This window comes from Diplotaxodon limnothrissa, linkage group LG7, assembly GCF_057381915.1.
Source record: "Diplotaxodon limnothrissa isolate DT_005_m linkage group LG7, D_limnothrissa_male_GT1.1, whole genome shotgun sequence".
Lineage (NCBI taxonomy): Eukaryota > Metazoa > Chordata > Actinopteri > Cichliformes > Cichlidae > Diplotaxodon > Diplotaxodon limnothrissa.
In genome coordinates, this window is record NC_140602.1 from 46,782,178 (window position 1) to 46,805,069 (window position 22,892).

Below are 22,892 nucleotides of genomic sequence, written 5' to 3' on the forward strand. Positions count from 1 at the left end.
TCATAGGGTGGCAAAGTAAGTGGTCAGCACTGTCACCTCACAGCGAGACGCTCCCTGATTTATTCTGTTTTTCCCACTATGAAAACTGGGATAGGCTCCAGCCCCCCACAGCCTTATGGTGGATGGGCTTTTAGTAAGATGGATGGATTATTATTACAGCTGGTTTTAAAATACCCTTGATTTCTGCAAAGTCAAAGTGTTTTGTGCCCATAGGTGGATAATCTGGACATTATGTCAAAGTTCATAACAGCAGTGGACTAAACACAGTCAACGGTCACCACAGAAGTGAGGTGGGCAAACCGAATGGCTGGCAGCTGCTGGCCTAAATACCTAACCTTCACTGTTACTTTTAGGCTACCGTGAAAAATAAATCTTCAGCTCATACCTTTGGAAATCTATCACAGTATTGCCACGACTGTCATATTATATGATATAAATTTTTATGTTATATAATTTACAGGTTCAGGTCAATTCTTGTTTATACTCACAAAACTCACAACAGAAGTAATATCAGTGTTGTACACTACTGTCTAAAAGTCAGTCACCCTTCATATTTTGCTTCCAGACTTCCAGACTTCTTTTAAAGTGGTCCTGAGCAATAGTTCTCCAAGATTTCTTAAGGTCTTAAGGTAGCTGTCAAGAAGCCATCAAAAGTTATACTGAAAATGAATCCAAACTTGGAGGTTTTTGGTTCACAATAATGATCCAAAACACACTCGCAACGCAGTAAAAGCGTACTTGGATAGACAAACCCACAGTGGAACACTATCAGCCATGGATTGGCCTCCCCAGAGTCTGGACGACAACATTATTGAAGCAATGTGAGATCATCTTGACAGAGAATGGATAAAAAGCATCCAACACCGAAACAAGAGCTTTGAATATCCTTAAAGAAGCCTGCAGAAGTATTCCTGAAAACTGCTTAAGGAAATGACAAGAAAGCTCGTCTAAGAGAGTTCAGGCTGTGTTTAGGAAGGAAGGTGGTCAAAATGGACTTTGAATGTAAAGAGTGAGTATAAAATGTAAAGAGATGAGGAGTGACTAAAGACTGGAAAAGTACTGTATGTATCAGTTATGTTGTAAGGTGAAGACCCTACAAAATTATAGATAGCAGCTCAACAATCTGAAAATCACCTATGAGACCTCGCCAAAAGCAGGCTCACGGAGGGAAGCCATCTGCCATGCGTTGGGTAAGTGGAAAACAGGTGCAGCTTAGATTTTTAAAAGCGATTTTTTTAATAGCACAAAGTTCACACATTGTTGACAAACATGTAAAAATGTATTTTCTGCTTTTTTTAGCATGTTCTTTTTTCTTTTTTTTTAAACTTTTGACTGTTGTGGTTCAGAACAAGAAGAGAAAATGTAAAGAAAAGGGTGGGAGGAAGAAACTTTAAAAGCAGTAAAAACAATAAACATAAAGTAAAAAATAGTTATTTGTGGCAGCGGAGAGGTCGACAGGATCCAGACTGGAGAAGAAAGGTTAATCTAAAAGGTAGATAACTCAATTTAATTATGGTTTAAGGTTAGGCTATTTATCATTTATCAGAGATAATGGCATAAGTGCTACTAAACAATAACAGTGATATAAAAACATCTTTTAATAAGTAAAGGTCAGCTATTACGCTGACTGTTACTACTATGGATCTGTGAAGAAATACTCCAGGTTGAGCTCACTTGAAAAGTAATTTGCTTCATAAAGCCTTCATCTGTTGAAATGTATTTATTCCGGGGGAGTACGTACACTCTCTGTGTCTGAGTAAGTGTTATGCAGTAAAGGAAGAAAAAAGCACAGCATCAACCTGGCATCTCTGGCATTTATTATTCTATCACACTACTACATAAACATCTCTCTGCTTATGCAATTAGTCTTTTATCTGTGGCCAGTCTAATCTGCACAGAAATTATTTATTTAAAGCCACGTCAAAGAAAGAAGGGCTTTAATATTAAAACAAAAAGACAGAAGAAAGGGAATACAAGTGTTTCGAAAAAGAAGAAGACGTTATGGCTGTGTGTACAGTATATGTGAACAGAAGGGGAGCGCCACGATTCTGACATCATTTTCGGATAGTGTGCCAGCTCTGCAGCCAGGCACAGATTTCTTGCCACAGCCCTCACACATCACATGTGTAGACGCAAGGACCCCATGCCCTTTGGGTAAATACACCGCAAGACCAGACTGCACGTTAATATCCACAACACATCGGGTAATATCCGCTCTCTGGTCCACCGGGAAAATAGTACTGTTGACTCTCTGTTTTTGAACTGGCTGTGAACCTTTGCCTCTTATTTTTTCTTTCACTTGCTCCTCCCTAATGTATGAATTTAGGTTTGCAGCGTGGTGTAAAGGGGCAATAACTGTTACATGCTTGTTTAGCAAACACGTCAGTACAAAAAGAAGGGAATGACCGATCTGAGAAGATTTTTTTTCTTCATCTACTCTGTGGTGAGCAAAATGAAATAAACATGGGAGTTTGTTTGGGCTTTTTTTTTTCTGACTGGTTGCAGTTTTGAAGTAATGCTTCTTGGTCAGTGAGTCAGCTTTCTGCCTTTTAAAATGCAAACATCACAAATTTAATTACCCTAAATAAACACAAATTTCACATATTTGACACTCTGCAGTTAGCTGATGGCCATAACAATCAAATAAAAAGAAATTATGGTGGCCATAATAACTAGCCAAAATATTTCTGCTTCTTTTCTCCCCTCTGCTACTCATCCTGCTTAATGGAGTTAGTCCACTATTTTCCTTGTTTCTGTTAACCTCTTCACCGCTGTTGCTTCCTCATCACTAATTTTATTGCTCGTACTTTCTCCTTTGGTTTCATTGCCCCACGCCCTCTCTCGTGTCTACCTCCCCATTCAAAAAAGAAGAAGAAAGAAAACACGGGCTCCGAGGCGTCCTTTTTGTCATTGGCAGCGATGACCTCCACGTTCCCCCTGGCACAGGGTCAATTATTCACTGCTCGGGAAATACACCTGTGTCCCTCGTGAATCTCCCCGACAACCAGCCGCCAGAAAAAAATGAGTCTATTACCATGGTGGTGCCAGGTGATGGATTTCATGTTCACTAGTGGAGTGCAGGTAAAATCCTGGGGAAGCCACTCAAGGTGACCTTCACAGCTAAGGCAACTTTACTAGTCGTGTGTGCAGACTCCCATAGGGAAGTATCAGAGGAGTGGATTGGCGCATGTGAGGCTTGTTTGTTTATTGTGGGCATGCTGTAAACCTGAACGACCTTGAGCTGTGAATTCCTCTATAAGACATTCCCTAGTGGACTATGATGCCTGCGTAATAGCTATTAGACCAATAAAACCATAGTCCACAAGCCTTTTGCACTGAGCTGTGACTTAATAAAACCTGTATCACTAAATCTTTGAATTGTCCAGTATGAATGATTTCTGCTCCTTTTCAGCTCTAACTGTACAGCATCGCTCAGAATAATATGATAAAACTTTACAACTGCTGTAAAAGAGTATTGTGAAGTGTTAAAAAATTTATTCGAAAGCCGGGGTCTGCTAGGAGTAAAGTATCACCTTCGCTGCACATTCGCATTACCCACTAGTGAGGTGGCATCTGCAGTGCTCAAGGCAGGATGGCAGCAATGCAGGATAGCACCAAACCAAGCTGTTAGGCCTGCTGTCTGCTAATCCATTCCAGTGTGGCAGCACAGCCAGTGACCCCCCTCCCCATGCAAGCAGCACTTCAGGTCAACAGATATGGTCAATACATGTGGTCAGAACATGTGGTCAGGACAACAGTTGTATTGGACCATGTGAGACTCAGTAATAGGGTATTTGTTATGTGCGCGCATATGTGTGTGTGTGTGTGTCATTTTTTGGCTTTGTGTTCGTTCCCTCCCTCCCCTGCCTTCATGTCAGCAGCTATACGCCTTCATGTGTACGTTTAAGGCCGTATGTCCTTTTGTCTTTGTGCACGTATGCATGTTCACATGGAGCATGTTTCCAGGGGGACTTGGCTGAATACATGGACAGGTGAGAGATGTAGGGGGAACAGGCAGGTTTTTGGAACAGCCTCGCCTCTCTGTAACTTTGGACTGTAGATGTGTCTGTCTTAATACCAGCGTGTGTCAGCTGTCCTCAGCATGCAGAGGCACTGGAGTGTACAGCTCCAGTCTGCTGCTCCTCGGCCTCACTTGTTTCCCAGTCGCTCCTGGGCCCGCCAACCAGGCCAGACATGGCACAGGCAGAATACAAACGCCACACGACTCAGGCTTGGTCACCCAACTCTTGCTTTTGTTCAAAAACTAATCCTGTTATAGTTTTTGCTCAAAAATTAAGCTATTTTCCTGGATATGTTCTTACCTTTTTTCACATAAGGGTATTTATGTCCGCGACCCGGCCCCGGACAAAGCGGATGAAGATGGATGGATGGATAGATGGATGGATGGATGGATGGATGGATGGTATTTAATTTATATGCAAAGCTTTCACAAAGCTTGAGAATAATAAAATAAGTTTGGCTTTTTATGGTCAAAATGCAGTTTACTCAATTTCTTCATTAGTTTGAGAGTTGATGTAAAAATGAGACCACCGAGTTTTGAACTACATACAGTGGAAGGGTTCAAGAAACACAAGTGTGAAACATTTATAGTATGCTTACAGTTTTATGGGAAGTTTTATTGCCCATCTGCCTTGGGCACAGCTGCAAGTGATTGAATTTACTCATACAGTATTTCTGAAATTCCTATAGAAAAATAATTAATTGCTCAGTTTATATATTTGAATACCTGCTTAATTTTAATCACCACAGAAATCAGAAGCATTAATGTGGTTTTATCTTTAATCTATATTTTACCCATGATTATTTTATATCCCTTTCAAACAGGCTTATAAAAGCATGCATAAGTCTGGCTAATAAATTCTCTTATATACTGTTACAAAAACCTCTTTATCTTCTAATCTTGTCATGGGTAATGGTGTCTATGAACATGTTGCTCATCATGACTAATAGGCATGTCAGCTAATGAGATATGAGACAATACGCTTATGCAGCACACTTCAGTATCTGTCATCAATCACTCAGGCCATGTGATTTGGTTTTATACTGACAAAAAAAGGTCCACACAGAGCACATGGTCAGATGCTCAGACCTCCTCAAATACAGATCAGTGCATGTTGATTTCTGTCAGTGTTGTTTAGTAGTCCAAAAGTGGGCAGTTTTTAAATCCATGATAACAATACCAATGTTTTTTTTTTCCAGCTAGGCCTAGCTGCAGTACAAATAGATGGATTATATTAAAATTTCATGGTTGCATGCATTTTTTTCTAATGAATGAAGCGCACATTTCTGAACTGCACTGGAGTCTGCTGTACTAGATTAGGGTGGATTTCGGACACAAAGCGAACAGCTCTCACTCGTGAGACTGCCAGGTTTGGATCCAGAGTCCCATCTGTGCTGGTTTGGAATGCATTTCCTATTGCAGCGCTGCTGCGTGAAACACACTGACTTTTCTAACATTTATACAATTCATTCAGATAAATAGTTTAAAAGATCTCTGCAGGAGGACGTGGAGGGGCACAAGTTAGGATTACAGAGTGATAGTGGCTAAAATAGCACCCCCTGAAGGCACGTGGATGAATTATGAATCTGCATGAAAAAGACAAAGCGTGTCTCCACACAAAAGCCCCTGCACACCCACCTACTGAGTATGATGAGCTCAAACAGCTGTTTATTGGTTTATTGGGTGCTTAATGACAATAGCCATAATAATGTTGTTGTTATCACTCTTTTGGTAACGAAAAATAGATTTTAATCCAGTGTTTTGAGGGTTGGTAGCCAGGGGAGGAGGGGAGGGCTCCCCTTTTATTTACATTTGTAACACAGAAGGGCATTTAAGCCTCGTCCTCAGAGTTCTGATAATGAACTCGTGTGTTACGACATTTAAACAGGCAGGTCTGAGCAGCTTCTCATAACTCAGAAAGGTTATTCTCTGGCAGCAGATAGAGATAAATGTCAGCAACATTGGTGAGGCTTTATACTGAAATGGAGCAGATATGATGCTGCCTGCTGATATTTACAAAGCCCAGTCTAGTGAAGAATTGGGGGAGATTTGGTTTGGTTCTCACAGTAATTCTTGTCCAGCCCTGGAGCTGATTTAAAGAAGAGGCCGAATGATCCCCTCAAATGTCAATCAAGGTGGGTATTGCTTTCTGTACGGCATGTAAATAAACACAACAGATTTGCTAAATCGGACAAATACAACATTTTGAGGATTCGGTTCATGTATCTGTTGCATTTGGTTAGGTTGTGTCCCCTCTAAGTGACATGGCTTGTAGACCAAAATTCATCTCAGTCTAGTGCCATTAATCCGGGGAGAACCTGAGGCATGTCTCTGCAAGAGGTTAACCCCAGAACTCAAATGAGGGATTGCAGGAGGGAAAAGGAGGAGAGAACAGAGGAAGGCCAATTTGTGCGTTAGCCCAGCAGCAGGAGAGGCAGGCACTTAATTCTGTGGAAGCGCATCATTATATGCACCATTTACCAGATGCCTATTTAACATGCAATAATTAGATCACTCAGTTTGGAGAGAGAGAAAAAAAAGAAAAGCAAGACATGGACTACTTAAATAGGGTCCCTTGCCATAACATTAGCAACCCCCCACAGGGTCACTTGTCAAAACTGCTTGCGAGATTAATTCTTTGGAGTGTTGAGGAGAAAAATGTATAGGCAGGCTCCTTTTTTGTCCTTTGTTCTTTGTTCTAAAGTTATACAATCAAATGAAAAATATCACACGATATAAAGTTTTTACAGTATCACTGACCCATATTTTTAGAAAATGAAAGTGAATTGCATTCAACAATCAATGTACAGCCTTCATAACAAATATTTTATGGTAATGATTGACAAAATGGTGAATAATGATTAAGACTGGATTCCATTTTTAGGATTTATGTTGATCAAAGACGCAGCAGAGGGAGGGCTCTAGAAATGCTCATTTTCCCCCCTCTGTGATTCATTTAAAATGATTTCTTGGAGTCGGTTTATATTTTTTTTTCTCAATCATTGCCAGCTGGGAAAGGCTCCAGCACCCTACCCAGACCTTCTACAGGATAAAGCAGGTAAAGCTAATGGACAGATAGATCTTTGTGTGTGTTTAACAAATCCCATAATTAGATTTTTAAAGGGGACCTAATATGCTTATCTCCAGCTCCAGATTTTTATTCTGTCACTCCACTAAAGCAGCTCCAGTAAGTAACTGCTAAAGTTCAATTTTATCATAATCGCTCCTAATCTCTCGTGAGATGTCTGCGGCTTCTGCAAACAAAATTTGGTGCTTGTCAGCGCCTCCTTCTTGGCTTGGCATTGCAGTGGTTCTGAAAACAGATTTGAAACCTATTATTTAAAAAAAAACAACAACAACAACATCATTTCTTATTTTCAAAACAAAATGTATACTTTGATGTGCACACTGCACTCATTCCAATCCCTTTTTCCACCCAAATGAAGGATCTAAAAAATAATGACTTTCTTATTTTATATTCTAATAAGAATATTTGAAATCATGTGTGCCCAGTATGTTTATCGACCAGTACGGGCTGGGCATATGGTTATGTGATATATGACCAACTGGGGAGTGACACATCTAAACTTAGATGTTCTTGGTACCTAAACAGGAAGAGTCCAAATTTGGGGTGATGTTTCAAGTTTTTCATCATCCAGTGTCACAAACCACCACTATGAAAGACACAATAAAAGATTATCATAACAAATAAGTTTAAAACTAAAAGTTGGAAGAAAAAAACCCACATGACAGTGATTGAACCATAACAATAAACTGCTTACTGACTCATGTAACACACAAATAAAATGTCATAAATAATTGGTGGTTTAAAGCCATAGAGAGCGGAAGCAAAGAAAAAATATGCATTATAAAATTGATTGGAATGAGAGAAAGCTTCCCTCTTCTTACTAAAAGAATTAACATTACCCCAGTCTCCTGGGGTGAGGGGTGGGGCTGTCTGTAGGGAAAAAATAGCTTGTTAGACATGAGCTAAAACCCTTTTAAGTATGCTAATATAACCTCATTAGCCTGCTGTTACTGTTGACCGCTTTTACACTTTAGCCATTAAGTCAACATTGTTGGGGGGGCAAATCTAGGTCTAGGTGTCAGGGTTGTGAGGTCTGCGCTAGAGATGGCACGATACCACTTTTTTATGTCCGATACCGATATCATAAATTTGGATATCTCCCGATACCGATATGAATCCGATATAGTGTTTTTTAATCAACAAAACTGTTTTTTAAATATCTTGCTGCATTTTGTATAAGTTCATACTCAAGTTTAAAACAACAACTACACTAAAGCTATTCTGTTATACCTGTATGCAAAAAAAAATATTTCATAGTTCAGCAATACTGATCAATCTAATAAACTTAAACCTACACCATCCTCCCTATTCTGGTATTTTAAAGAGTACTTAGCATATATATTAAGCAACCTAACTAATAGAGTTCCAACTCCCAGCAACAATAAAAATAAATAAATAAAAAATAGGGAACCACCCCTCACGCTCCACCTCATGATGCTTAATCGACGTAATCAACCTTAATTTGATGCAGTGTGAAAAAAAAATGCACAGAAATCAATTATTTTTCAAGAAATATTAAATAGATTCAACATCTTTCTTCAACAAAATTGCAGACTGCACAGATGGTACCTTCCCAAAGGAAAAAGTACTATAGCTTACTAGGGTATATATATTAGACTTAATAGTTACTATATACAGTAATTGACTTCTATTCATTTTACATCAAATTAAAACTTTGGGTGTCAGATAATTATTTATTAAAAGCTAGACATTTTAAATGAGAATAAGAAAGAAAAGTATGTCTTTGTGCCCCCTTTTCCCTGTTCATGCCCTATCGGCCCCCCTGGCTAAACTTTGCTAGATCCGCCCCTGCACAGTTACCAGCGTCAGCTACGTAGAAAAAGATCCTGGAGTAGAAAGTAATATTAAATAAATTCTAACAGCAGCTGATCAAGCTTAAACGTGCTGCTGTTGTTCAGCCGCTGGTTTCCTCTTTCTGGTGCAAAGTGGGCCAAAAGCAAACTAGAGTCACGGACTCACGACAGAAAAGCCGATCAGCTGATCGTTAAGCAGTTTCATGATTGAAGTAGCAGCAAGAAGTATGGAACTCCAAAGTGTTCAAAATTAAATAAATAAATAAGTCATGATGAAATAAATAACTATGTGAATAAATAAGACACAGATATGTAATGTGAGAATGATATTGTGAAATAATTGAACACATTTTGAAATAAATGCTCATTATTGTGAAATATATTCCATTCTGCTATATAAATTTACTTATTATTGTGAAATATTATTTCATGGTCTTTATTTTTCACAATGACAGAGATTATTCCTGAGGCATTTTATTTATTTCCAGCCGTTTTTATTCCAAAATGTCCTTTTTTTCAAAGTCAGTCTTTATTTCAAAATCCCGTTTTTCCCGATGGCCTATTTATTTCATAATGCGACTTTTCAGCAGAATGACTTTGTCTGTCAATCAAGAGAGACAGGGCGGAGCCACTCGTGTGATTGGTTGCTCCTTTACTCAGACATAAGTAATAGCACATGAATTGTCGATTTAGGTTTAATGGAGCAATGCGTCTCCTATGCAGCTGGCGGCAGTATGCAGCTCAAGATAAACTTAAGGCACCGACAAATGCAAAACACTGGGCGCGAATAACGTTACAGGTGTATCAATTCTTGTGAAGGGCATGGCTGCAGGAAACAAGTCCGTTTCTGAGTTACTCAGAGAAGTTGCTAACCGCTTAGATTGTACGTCTTCACCTCAGTCTGAGAGAGTGTTGCAGCAGCATACTGGAGATGAAGCGGTCCCTGGTCCAAGTTCTCATCAAAACATCACAATGTTAACGTTAGCAAACGCTAACGCTATCACAGCTAGCTCCACTCCACGAAACGCTGTTCAGGGTAAGTAACGATGTTATTACTGCTTGGTTAGTCTGTCTGCCAAAAATGAGCTTTTTAATCAGTTCAGTCACAAATTTTTTATACTGTTTTTATCATAGCAAAGAACTTAATAAATTAGGTAAGAGAAGATAATCGTCTTCTGGGTTAATGTCTGTATCACTGTTTACATTGTTGTAGGTAATAGTTAAATCATGTCGTTTTAAAGTGTCTTATTTTCTCTGCTAATATGGAAGTCAAGTAATCTATGTGAATGAAAATAAAGCAATTCTAGTTCAATGTAGTGATTTTGTAAGCGGGTATAATACTTGCAAATTAAGTAGCAATTAATCTAAGCTTTTAGAATGTTTTCTATAATATTGTTTTTCCCTTTTTAAAGCTGAAGTCGCAAGACTGTTTGCCCCTTACAGAGTGAGGCCTTCCTCAGCGCCACTTTCATCTCTGACCTCGCATTCTTCCAAGAAAGCATGCCGCTCCATTTACACACACACCTTCTTCTGTTTACATGATCATATGTCAGACACAGTGCCAGCTAAAGCAGTCAAATTTGACCTAGCAGCAGCTGGACTTGGAGAGAAACGGATTTCATTCCAAGGTGATGCTACATGTCATTTGTTAATATTTCAAGATTCAGTTTAACTACATTTTTACTGTTATATGTACCATTTTTGTAGTAATGTACAGCAAGTAATGTGTTTTATAGGAAGGGATGATGACCCAGAAGTGGTCAAGATTGAGGATACCTTCCCTCAGCTTAAAGACACAGGAGGGTTTGAACTGCTGAGAATCTCTGGTACAACACGAAGCCGTAACCTGTGCACAATCCCAAGCCCAGACACTGGATATACAGTGCGATATCTCCGCAGTCCATTGAGTGGAATTGGACAAGCTTTGATCTATATAAGGCCACTGCAGAAAAGTATTGATTTGGAAGACGTGAGTAATGACTAGGGTCAGAATATGTTATTTGCATGTATTAATAAACTAGTTCAAATGGCTAGCTAAGCTCAACTATGTGTCAAATCACTTTAGCTGTCAGCTGGTTAGAAACATGACTGCATATGAGTAATAATGGTTCTGAATGTGTATGTAAGCAATTCTTAGAAAAGGTTTAGAAGGAGATATGTAATTTTGTGTTTACAATTTGTTTCTGCTTCTCACGTTGGCAAATGCGATTGCAGAACTGTCAAAACATTTTTTATCACAGTATGCACCAAATGTATATATATATTTTTATCTCCATATTCTCTGTAGAGCCTGACAACCCTCCAGCAACAAGGACCCCCCACAAAATGCCTGAATTGTGACATTAACATTCCTTTAAATAAAATGAAAAACCACATCACTAAATGCACAAGGTAAGGAACATCTTTGATTTTCTATATATTTTAGTATATAGTGTGGAAACTAAGTAAGTCCACTTTGTATATATTGGTGATGGATGCTGAAATCTCTGCCAATCCCTCTCACAGTTCATTGAGTGGTGCTGAACCTCAGTCTGTTACTGAAAGTCAGGCTAGGCAGACTCGTAGTACAACAGCAAGGTCAGAGGTCCCATCCTGTAGCAACAGTGATGCCTGGAATCTGTCCTGCGGGGTAGAGGAACCAGATAGTATCATCTTGGAATCCACCATAACCTCAGCAAGAGCAGAGCAATCGTCAGGTGATATGGTGGTAGTGCAGGAAGATGCATCTCATCAAGATGAGGAAAAGTCACTTCTAGGGGAAAAACCAGGTAGTGACAGGAATTAAGTTAGGAAGATACCAGACAAATGGCAAAAAATACATATATTTTATTTCTTTTGATTCATGTGATCCATACAAATGTGTACCTTTCAGAGTGGAAATGTGAACAAGATGCAACCAGAGCAGCCTGGCTCTACAAGTCCGAGTTACTTTCAAAGTATGAGACAAGAAAGGCAGTAGTCCTGCAAATGGACTTGCGGGAAAGTATTGTGGATCAACAGAGATCACTTATCTCCCTCTACAAAGCTCCAAAGGTAGAGTGGGCGGGCCCTGTCAGCTGCAAACTGGAAGGTATTTTTTCTGTATTGTGAAAACATTAGAAATCCAGTGACTGACTAATCCGAAACTTCACAAGGTTTTTTTTTTCCTTCTTCCTTTTAGGGGATGTTGCTGTTGGAGAAGGGGTGAAGAGATTCTTCTTCTCAAAGGCAGTTTCTCTAGTACAGTCTGGTTTGCATTTGAATTTTGGTATGTATGAAACTAGACTGGGCACATGTATAGTGGATTAAATAAGAGAATATTTATTCATGTAAAGAAAATGTATTTGTTATGTAAATGAGTTAATTGTGTTAAAATTACTGCCTGGATTTCTCATACTCACCATAACCTAGATGTACTCTTTTCAGGGAACACAGATCTTACAAGACTGTTTGACGGTGAGCCAGAACACTTGACTCCATCCACTTCTCAGACCTTGCTTGAGAGTGACATGTTTTTGGTGGCAGGTAAGAAAGTTATGTACAGAAATAAGAGGAATAGTAATTTAAAATAATACATGTGCAGCACTAAAGGAAAAAGCATTACTTGTGTTACATTATCCTAACTGTAACCATAAAGATGAAAACTAGATTGAATACAGTTACAAAACTGTTTGTCTTTACCCCGATGCAATGTTAGGCTAAGTGAATTTATTATGGTTGATCTTAGGAAGAATAATGGGACATTCATTCATTCATGGTGGACCGTGTGTGTCTGGTATAAGTCCTGCAATCATCCATGTCCTTTTTGGTGGCTCACCTGAAACAGCTACAGTTCAGATTGAGGATTGCCCTGATATTGATATCCGCAGCACTATTCAGCTGGTTTGCATTTTTGTACCATTATTTTAAAGAATTACTATTTCACTAAATATTAAATTTAGAGACAAGATTGAATAGCCATCAGTACCTACTACTGACTAATTTTTTTCCCTCTGTCCTAGCTTGATAGCACTGCTGAATTAACAGAACTGGAACGAAGAAATGTTCTCGAGCTAGCCCTGGCTTGGGACCTGCCAGGTGTCACACAAACCAATAGAAAGTGGCTGTATGAACGTCTGCTATTCCACGCTGTGAGTACGGACTTACTCTCCCCAATAAATGTAAATTTTAAATAGAAAAGCAAATCAAACCTTTGGATGTGAATAAGTACATTTTTCATATACATTAAAAAAATCTCTTTGGAGGCCATTTGAAATGCTTTATCAGTACAGTGGATGTTCTTTAAGTATTTAACATTTAAAGTGTGTTTTACTTTACGGACTCACACTTCAGTTTTGGTTTAGTCTCACTGTTGTAGGTCATAACACGAACAAGCCGTCAAGTCAAGCAGCCGAGGAAAGGGCTTAAGGAGACCATGGTATGGCCGCTTCTGACAGAAAGATCAGACATCATTCCTCTTTTCTTACCAAGGGAATCAGAGACTGCTCCCTGTTGTGAGGTAAAGTCAGGTCACATCTTTTAACATCTGAATAGTAAAGGTATTTGGTTAATTTATGAAGGATGAACATTAATTGTTGACACAAAACATCAATATACTATTTTGTATGCTTGGGCTAGTCGAACAGCTGGGTTACATTTAATAAAAATACACCTAATGTTGCTGACGCTCTTAAGACTACAAGATAAGTAAAGATATAAAATGACAAATTAAGCTTATTTTATCTTGTAGCATTTAAGAGAAAAAATTAACCAAGGTGAACTATTTTATGCAGTCTATTCTAGAAAGGATAGTGTGGCCTGCCACAGAAGATGAAGATGAGGAGGAAGAGGAATGCTCTCTTGAGGATAAATGCAGAGTGGCAGGCTACCTTCGGTCCTTCATTGAAAATGGTAAGTCTGCTGCGATAGGTATTTTGCTATTGGTTTTCTCTGATTATACTTTGGTAAATTACATACAGTCCAGTGATCTCGGGTCATTAACAAAGTACACTATAGTATAATTTTGTTTTCTTATTTGCTCCATACTGCCTCCATGCAATACATAAAAAACAGAGTGGTGGCATTATCAGTTGCATTATAATTGTATGTAACTACTTTTAGCTTTGTTACCATAAAAATATCTATGACAGCTACAACAGCAATTTGAGTGGGGCAAAAATGTCTTGTGCTCTTTATGTAATTGTTCATCTTTTAAGGTATTTCTCCATAAAAGACTCAAAATAATGAATATAGGATGTCATTATAGCTCAAAACAATGTTCCATTGCAGCGTCTTGTGCACAACGAAAAGCCCTCATCAAGTTTTGGACAGGATGGGAAGTCTTGCCGAGAGAAATGACTGTGGAAGTGGTCAACAGCAGTCTTCCAAAGTCTTCCACCTGTTTTGAAGTACTACGTCTTCCTGCACACTACTGTACCTATGAATCATTTCTGATGGACATTAAGGTGTGTCTCAACTGTACTGACTCAGGTTTTGGTCTGGTTTAGGATTGATTCCATAACCACATGGTAAGATTAGACCATTTTTCTTTCTTGCATCACATTACTGTATTCAGTGTTCAAAGAAACGGACAATCTAGTGAGTTCTAGTTCCTTTAATACACTTGACAGTGTAAAATACACAGTAGAGGTGAGCATTTATTGCTTTTTGTCAGTTTATATTAAAAAGAGTTCAGAAAACAAAATCAGTTGTTCACTGTACATTATAAATTACACATTATGTTTATTTTATTCTCGCTACTGGAAAATTTATTTGCATTAAGATTTTATACTACTGTACCGTGTGCATTGTATTAAATCTGCTCAGAGTTGACATGTACCGGTACTGTACATCCAAGAAATGAATATCAAATCAAATCACTTATTTTTATTATTATTAAAGTGACAGCTGTGTAAAACAAATCCTGTTTTATAGCCACTCACTGTTTTGTTGAAAATGAAATTGGTTATGCTGTTTTGAGTCAGTATTAGCTACAAAGCCATAGATGTAGAAACTTAAAAAAGGGGTGTGAACATATTGCACCTGCTAACTTTGAAGACTTACGGTGTGGTATCACACATAAGTTTGAGTGACTGAACAGTTTCACAGTAGGTATCCAAAGCTTGACTGAGTGAAACGTTGTTGTTTGGTAGCACAGCAAGCTCTCGTTCACTCAGTGCACGTGGGAGCTGAATCTCAGGAATGGTGATCTCATTTGATGGGCGGTGATTATGTGGTCCTGTCCAGTCCACACCATAATCCTCATCAACCTGAAAGAGCATGCACATGTTTTAAATCTAAACTGAAGAGGTGTTTCCTGCAGCTGTTCCTAGATGGACTTATTGAGTCTGTCAGGGCCTATGTGAGTTTCTTAGGCATAATTATTCATTCACCCATTCTAGGTCAGGATTGGTTCTCTTCAGGTATAACAAATTTAACTTTGTTTAAAGTATTGCCATCTATACCTGACAGATGGAATAAAAGGAGAGAATGGCTTGAGAGACATTTTCACTTACAGGAGAAATATTCGGTACACCAACTCGAACAGTAGAAATAAACTCACCTCAACTACAGATAGTAGAGTTTTACATAGAAGAACAAATACGGATCAAATAGTCATGTACCTGTGACAAATCTTGTCCCTCCTTTCTGTGCAGCAACCAGAGTTGCAGAGGTGAATGGTGGTTTGCTGTTCTGAGTCCGTGCTGATTCCATGCTTCCTGGAATGACTGAAGATGATGTTGAATGTGATGCAAAAAGCATCTGTGCAGTGCAAACAAGTCAATTTCTTCACCAGGGTTGAGCAGTCCTTGAATCTCCAGCTGGGTGAAGATTGTGTAGAAAAGGTCAAGGACGTTTTCATATACATCCCTCCACAGGCGCTCAATGCTATAAGACACAGTGAAAACCAGTCAATTATGCTCAGAAACCATTTGTTTTATTACAATTGCATGTGTGAAAAAAATGTAAGACAGGCCATCAATTTACTTGTCCTTACCGCTGGTTGTGAACACTTCTGCCTGTAATGTGAGAGTTCCTGTTCTCCCCCATTGTCTGCACCATGAAATGTGCAACCTTCACATTTTCCCCTCCTTTGTCTGACCTGGAAAAAAAGTAGAGAAGTTTTGATCCGAGTCAGTGAGAGTAACAATCTGAATATAACTACTGTCCAATACAGAGTTTTTTGACATACTGTATTTGTTAAACACCTCTTACCGGACTCTTGACGGTATGCCATATTGTCTGATTGCTGACAAGAAACCATCAAAAACTGTTGTAGCTTTGTTGTTGGTGGCAGCTTTAAGGTAGACAATTAACCTAGAAAAACCATCTATCCCACCATGGACAACAAATCTCCATCTGACAAGGCAGAATTAAAAAAAAACAAAACAAGAAAAAACATTGTCATGTCCCCAGTTACATACAAGCAAGACCAATATTTCAGTTCCATATAAAGTGACAACATGTTATAACAGGAATGTAAAAGAAATAATAGAAGGGAAACTTAAACACTTTACAGAAAGATCTGTAGTGCAAGGAATCACATGCATAATGTAAAGCCTCAGACATGACTATAGCAAATCCTGTAAATGGCCTTATATGACAGCATTTAAGATGACATTTACAAACTCAAGGCTTCATTTTACAATTTTATACATGCATTCTGTTACTTCAATGGAATAGGGAAAAGGTGATGCAAGTACTGACCGAATTAGTTTATGATTTCCATCGATATGCCAAAGGTGATTTGGTGCTGGTACACTGTACTGACGACGCCTTGCAGTCTGAATAGATAACCGTCGCATCATGACCCCTTCTGGATTGACTCGTCTCATTGAATCCATCAGTCGAAATCCTGATTAACAAACAGATCATGTCTTAGTACTAACAACTACAAAAAGACTGTATTGTAAACACTGTAATGCTTATGAGACAGATCTTCATTGCTTCAGGTAAGTATCCAGGTGCTGTACAGATTTACTAGGGACAGAGAATCATGTACAAACTGGTTCAAACAGGAACATAACTGCATAACAGTGATGCGAACATGCCTAGTCATTTTTGATGCCTACATTATAATATCACATCATGGCTACACTGACACATGCTTTCTGGGCCAGAAACTGGTGTTTGGATATTCAAACAATATCAGCTTACTTTGAATGTGTATGCCTCTGGATCGTAGATGTCCCATCATCATTCTGCAGCCGGCATTTGGGTGATGACGCTGAATGTCCAGCACTTTTGCATCCAAGTCCTCATTCCCAATAGAAGAATACCTATCAGATTTTCTGCACATAATTTTTTTTTTTTAGTATAACAGCAAGTCTCAACAAAACGTTTTCCTGAAAGAACCAAGGACGTAAATGTATTCTTGTTTTAGCTTTACTGAAGACACCAGAGAAAGTATGATATTTAAAACGCTGCTGTAATAGACAAAACCATTTCAATAAACTTGCTATTTAACATCAACTTTGTTATGTGTTATCAGAGAACAATTAGCTGCAAACAGCAATGAAACATTCAACTATGTACTATTTAAAGCACTAATGACCCTGCTGTCTACCAAGATGTGATAAGTAAGTAGACTGTGGAAAGCTGGTGGGTTTACTCTGTGTAAAAGGTTCCTACAGGTTCCACTGCCGCCAAGTCTCCGAGTTAACACACTCTAACAGCTAACACTGCGCCAGCTAAACGTGTCTCAACAACAAGATGGCGCCGATAGCATTAGCCGTAGCTGCCACGCTTATTTTAGACATTCACAATAAAAAAGTAAGCGATAATATTTCAATATCAAACGTCATAATTAAGGTCAACATCTAAATAATGCTGTGTACAGACTCACACAGGTGTTAAATTACAGCATAAACTTACCTTAGACCTTCCTCCGTCATTCTCCTCCTAATTGTGCTCGGAGACACAGAAAACATATCGGCAATTACCCCGATGGTTATACCGGACAGCACTAAAGTCCTGAGTGCTGCAGCCGGGATTTCAAGACGTGGACGACCAACATTTGAAGACTGTTCTTCCTCGGCGTATTCCAAACGAACACGGTGCTGAATTGATCTTAAACTTTCGACAATGGTGTCATCGATGCTAACATCTTGAAGAGCAATTATCATCCCAAGCATTTCAGAAACATCATCTAAACGACTCAAAACAGTATCTACAGGTAAATGATCCCTCTCTATCTGATCTGCTAAAATGAGCAGAATTGACTGAAGTTCACACCAGTCCGCCATCCTCCGTGACTTTTGACCTAGCACGTTTTTGCTACCTGTAGCAGCCGTCCGCGGAGCAGGTATCCAGGAAAACTAGTCGATAGTAAACGATCAGCCAATAGGCGCAAAGGTCAAGCCCACTCACACTGATTGACAGACAAAGTCATTCTGCTGAAAAGTCGCATTATGAAATAAATAGGCCATTGGGAAAAACGGGATTTTGAAATAAAGACTGACTTTGAAAAAAAGGACATTTTGGATTAAAAACGGCTGGGAATAAATAAAATACCTCAGGAATAATCTCTGTTATTGTGAAAAATAATGATCATGAAATAATATTTCACAATAACAAGTAAATTTTTATAGCAGAATGCAATATATTTCACAATAATGAGCTTTTTTTCAAAATGTGTTCAATTATTTCACAATATCATTCTCACATTACATATCTGTGTCTTATTTATTCACATAGTTATTTATTTCATCATGACTTATTTATTTATTTAATTTTGAACACTTTGGAGTTCCATAAAAAGAAGAGGCAGTCGTTTGTTAAGCTTAACGCAGGAATGCTTTACAAACATTCAGAGATGGACTTACACACTTGCTTTACTTCTCTCGGGGATAACTTTGTCGGAGATGAAATGCCGGGTTGCTAGCGAAGCTCCAAATGCTATCCAGACCACCGACAGGTCCCGCATGCCACAGCCGCTCTATCACGTGATGCATACTGCTCCGACGTGCTAACGTTCTGAGGTGAGTTACGGCGTGTTGCAAGTTTTGTGAGGTGCTTTCGTGATATTTAATGGATCGGATTACATTTTTTATTTTTCTCCGATATCCGATCCAGTAATTTAGGTCAGTATCGGACCGATACCGATACGTAATATCGGATCGGTCCATCTCTAGTCTGCGCTCAAGACCTGCTACAACTGATAATGAACAGTGAAGTGGAGAGCACATTTAGCATGAAAATCTTTTAGCATGACTCTGCGCAAAAAGAAACATACTGATTTTTGGCTGTGTTTGGTTCCAAAAAATAGACTGTACTATTATTACGTTAAATTTATATTCCATGTCTTTTTTTTTCTTTTTTGCAACCAATAAAGCATTTTAAACAGCATTAAAACTTGAACACAGTCCTAAGCGGTGTCAAAATATTTGCAATTCCTGAAAAGTTGATTGATATCCATACATTACTTAAAAGCAGATTTCTGTTTGTGACTAAGATTTAAGGAAGATTCTGCCAGCCGTCGTGAATAGAGCTGGAAACACAGCAGACTAAAAATATGGAAACACATAAAAGGTCCACTCTGAACTCTTTCTGTTTTTGTTTTTTGTTTGTTTGTTGTTTTTTTGCCTGTCCCATTTGGTTCTTTTGCCATCAGAATTATTGTCTAAAGGCAAGGAAAGATGCCCAACGGATTTACTTTACCAAACTGACCATCCCAGCCTTGCCATAATGGTCTATTTGATTCACCTTTTATTGTTTATTTTATTTATTTTTTATTTTCACTTGCTAGATACGGGACAGACTTCAATGAGGAAAACAAAAGGGAGAAAGGAAGAGGGGGAAAACAGCGGAGAAGAGGGACGGGGATAAAGGGCAAAAAAACAAAAACCAACTAAATAAGCAGACAAAAAATACATATATTAATCACCTGGATCACCTGTTGAGAAAGAAAAAAGAAAACAAGCAGAAGAAAACAAGAGCAATACAATAAACAACATCACGATGATATATGGGAATATAACAGTAAATACTAAATATTAAACATTATTGTGCAGCACGTAATATCGACAGCACACAGTGTGCTTTGAGGTAGGAGCCAAAAAGGGTGTCGTTTGTGTGTGTGAGCACCCGTGTGTACACCTGTGAGTGTGAGCGCGCTTGTTTTTAAAACTCTTTCTGTTTTATATGAATATTTAACTACGTACAGTCACAATTACCTGTTTTACCTCGAGCCTGTCGCTGAGTGCAATACTGTTACCTAACTAACACCTTACAACTTCCTACTGTTGTTATCGGCTTGTTTGTGTGACGTGTCGCGGTCCTCTTCATGTCTCCAATTTCCTCTTTTCCCCCTACCTTCTGTGCTCCCCTGTCTCAGTCTTATTTGTCTTGTAGTACTTCCTGTTTTGCTTTGCAGGTTAGTTGGGGTTTTTTGCCCTCCTTGTTCCTGATTGTATGTCCAGCTTTAAATTGTTTCTGCCTGTACTGCGTTTCCACCAGTGTCTCATTTCCTAATCCCTCTGTGCATATTTAGTCTTGTTTTTTATTTGTCGCTTTTGACATTGATCAGTTGCTTTTCCTTTGATGTCCATCAGCTGTGTTCCTGTGCTTCTCACTCTGTCCCCTGTGTTTAGGTTTAGTTTTTGCATTTTTAATGTCATTTTGTCAGGCTGTGGTAAATCAGCTTTAATTTTAAGAAGAAAGCTCACCTTGGCTGCTTTTCATTGAGTTTTTCATGTGCCTTTGGGTCCTATTCTGAGTAATACTTGATGAGCCAAAACTCGTGCTTTCTGCAAGTCCTAAGAAGCAGATGTTGAGTGCTGTGCCTTTATTGGTCCTGTTATGCAGACATTAATGAAGTAACCTATGGAAGGGAGAAGCCGAAATAGGTCATCATAAACTTTTAGCCCTTTTTGTGGGTGGTCTGTGCTTATTTTAGCCCAGGAGAGCCATGGAGTGCTAGGAACACCCCCTGGGCTGAGGAGAGTGAGTGATATCTGAGGAGGAAATGGCCCGAGGACGACAGTGTCCACCATGCCTATATTCTGTAAAGCTCTATAGAATAGACTAATGCATTAACAGAGGACGGGGCGCGCTTCATTTAGGAGCTGGAAAAGTGTAAAGTGAGCCTGTAGTCATTCACTGAAACCTGAGATGTACAGTAGTGTACATACAGTATATATTAAAATGAAAAACAGTTTTACATCATAAACCTCTGTAATGATCAAAGTAAGATGTTTGGGGGAAAGAATCAGCCAGCCTGAAACTTCACTTCTTTGTCCCAAAAGTCTGCAGTTGAACATTGGCTCCATACCACAACATAAAATATCACTAATTATAACGTGTGATTATAATGCCTAATAATAAATTCTAAGCGTTGCTGTTAGCAAAGTCAACAGACAACTTGATTACTTAAACAAATCCGGTTGTTTTCTGGAAACATCACCAAGCAGTAAGTCAACTCTTCTTTATGTAGAAGTTAAAGGTGTTTTGTTGTTAATGCAGCCATTGTCATCTGAACTGTCAGTGTCAACCTGAAAAGATTTACTCATTTAATAATAGAAAGAGCCTTTATATGACCGTGTCCCTGGGATTGGCCCACTTTGATTGGCCATTTCGCCTTGCAGATAAAATGAAACTACCTTCAACATAATTTATTGATGCAATTTTGTTGGACAGTCCAAAAGCTCATATTTGATTTGACAGTTTGATGTGGGTGTGTGCACGCGCATGTGTGCACATGTAAAAGTGTAATAAATACAGACATTACATTTGAAGCCAGCTGTAATTTGTACAGTTCCTGAAAGTCTGCTGACTTCAAACAAAGTGTTTCAAGCTGATAAAGTTACAATATTGTCACACAACAAAAACTACATCCCCATGAAGCGCTGCCTCGGGTTGTTTAATTTACCGACAACTGACATTAATAAGATTACATACCAAAAACAGACATTATTTAACAAATTAAAAATGGATTTTCCTATTTTCTTGTGGCTTTTAGTACAACATTTTACCGTATGAGAGCTTCCCACATGTAGCAATAACAGCCACTTTTTTGTGTAAACCTTGCTAACATTGGGTTGGACTCAGTGTTACCTCAATTCTGCATGGCACAGATTCAACAATGTGCTGGAAATATTCCTCGGTTATTTTATCCCTTATTGACATGATAGCATCACACAGTTCCTGCAGATTTGCCGATTTCCATGAAGCGATTCCCAAAAGTGCACTATTGGAATTAGATCTGGTGATTGTGGAGACCATTTAAGTACAGTAAGGTCATTGTTGTGTTCAGGGAACAACTTCTGGGGTATTTTTAGCTCTGTGACATGGCGTATTATCCTGTTGGAAGCAGTTATCAGAATATGGTCAAAAAGGCAGTACATGGTCAGCAAGAACTGGTAATAAGAGACCTAAAGTGCGCCACACCCTTACACCTCCATCAGCCCGAGCTGTTATGACTCCAAGCTTTCATGTTGTTTACACTGAATTCTACCTTACGATCTGAATGTTGCAGCAGATTTTGAGAATCCAAGTTTATCATCCAAGTTTGGTGAGCGCTTGTGGCCTCAGTTTCTTGTTCTTAGCTGACCGGAGAAGGTTTGAAGTGTTGTACTTTCAGACATGCCTTCATTGTAATGAACTTTTTTTTATTTTATTTTATTTTTTTTTGAGTTAATGTTGTCTTCCTGTCAGTTCAAATCAGTTTTTTCATTCTCCTCTGACCTCTGGGATCATTCAGAGAATTGTGGCTGCTGTTTCTGGACCATTCTCTTAAACCCTAGAGATGGTTTTGTGGGAAAATCCCAGTAGATCAGCAGTTTCTGAAATATTCAGACCACAGCTTCTGACACCAACAACCACATTCAAAGTCACCTAAAATCACCTTTTTCTCCAGTTCCGATACCCAGTTTGAACTGCAGCAGGTTGTCTCAACCACATCACCATGTCTAAGTGTGCTGAGCTGCTACCATGTGAATAGCTGATCAGATATTTGGGGTGTACCTAATGAAGTGGCTGCAAGTGAATAAGGAAGAAACTGATGAAAACATCA

General features: G+C 38.8%; 2 protein-coding genes across 2 annotated transcripts; one reads left to right on the plus strand and one right to left on the minus strand.

The window, feature by feature from the left end:
• Positions 1-11,393: 11,393 nt before the first annotated feature.
• LOC146629010 (uncharacterized) lies at positions 11,394-12,211 on the plus strand. The gene is made up of 3 exons (XM_085357105.1): positions 11,394-11,691; positions 11,796-11,993; positions 12,084-12,211. The coding sequence occupies exons 1-3, from the start codon at positions 11,394-11,396 to the stop codon at positions 12,209-12,211; spliced, it is 624 nt and encodes a 207-aa protein (XP_085213231.1).
• Positions 12,212-14,940: 2,729 nt separating this feature from the next.
• On the minus strand, positions 14,941-18,419 carry LOC146629011 (uncharacterized). The gene is made up of 6 exons (XM_085357106.1): positions 17,039-18,419; positions 16,589-16,736; positions 16,097-16,240; positions 15,879-15,983; positions 15,505-15,769; positions 14,941-15,150 (listed from the first exon to the last, which is right to left on the minus strand). Exons 1-6 carry the CDS (start codon positions 17,178-17,180, stop codon positions 14,941-14,943), a joined length of 1,014 nt encoding a protein of 337 aa, XP_085213232.1. The 5' UTR covers positions 17,181-18,419.
• Positions 18,420-22,892: the final 4,473 nt, after the last annotated feature.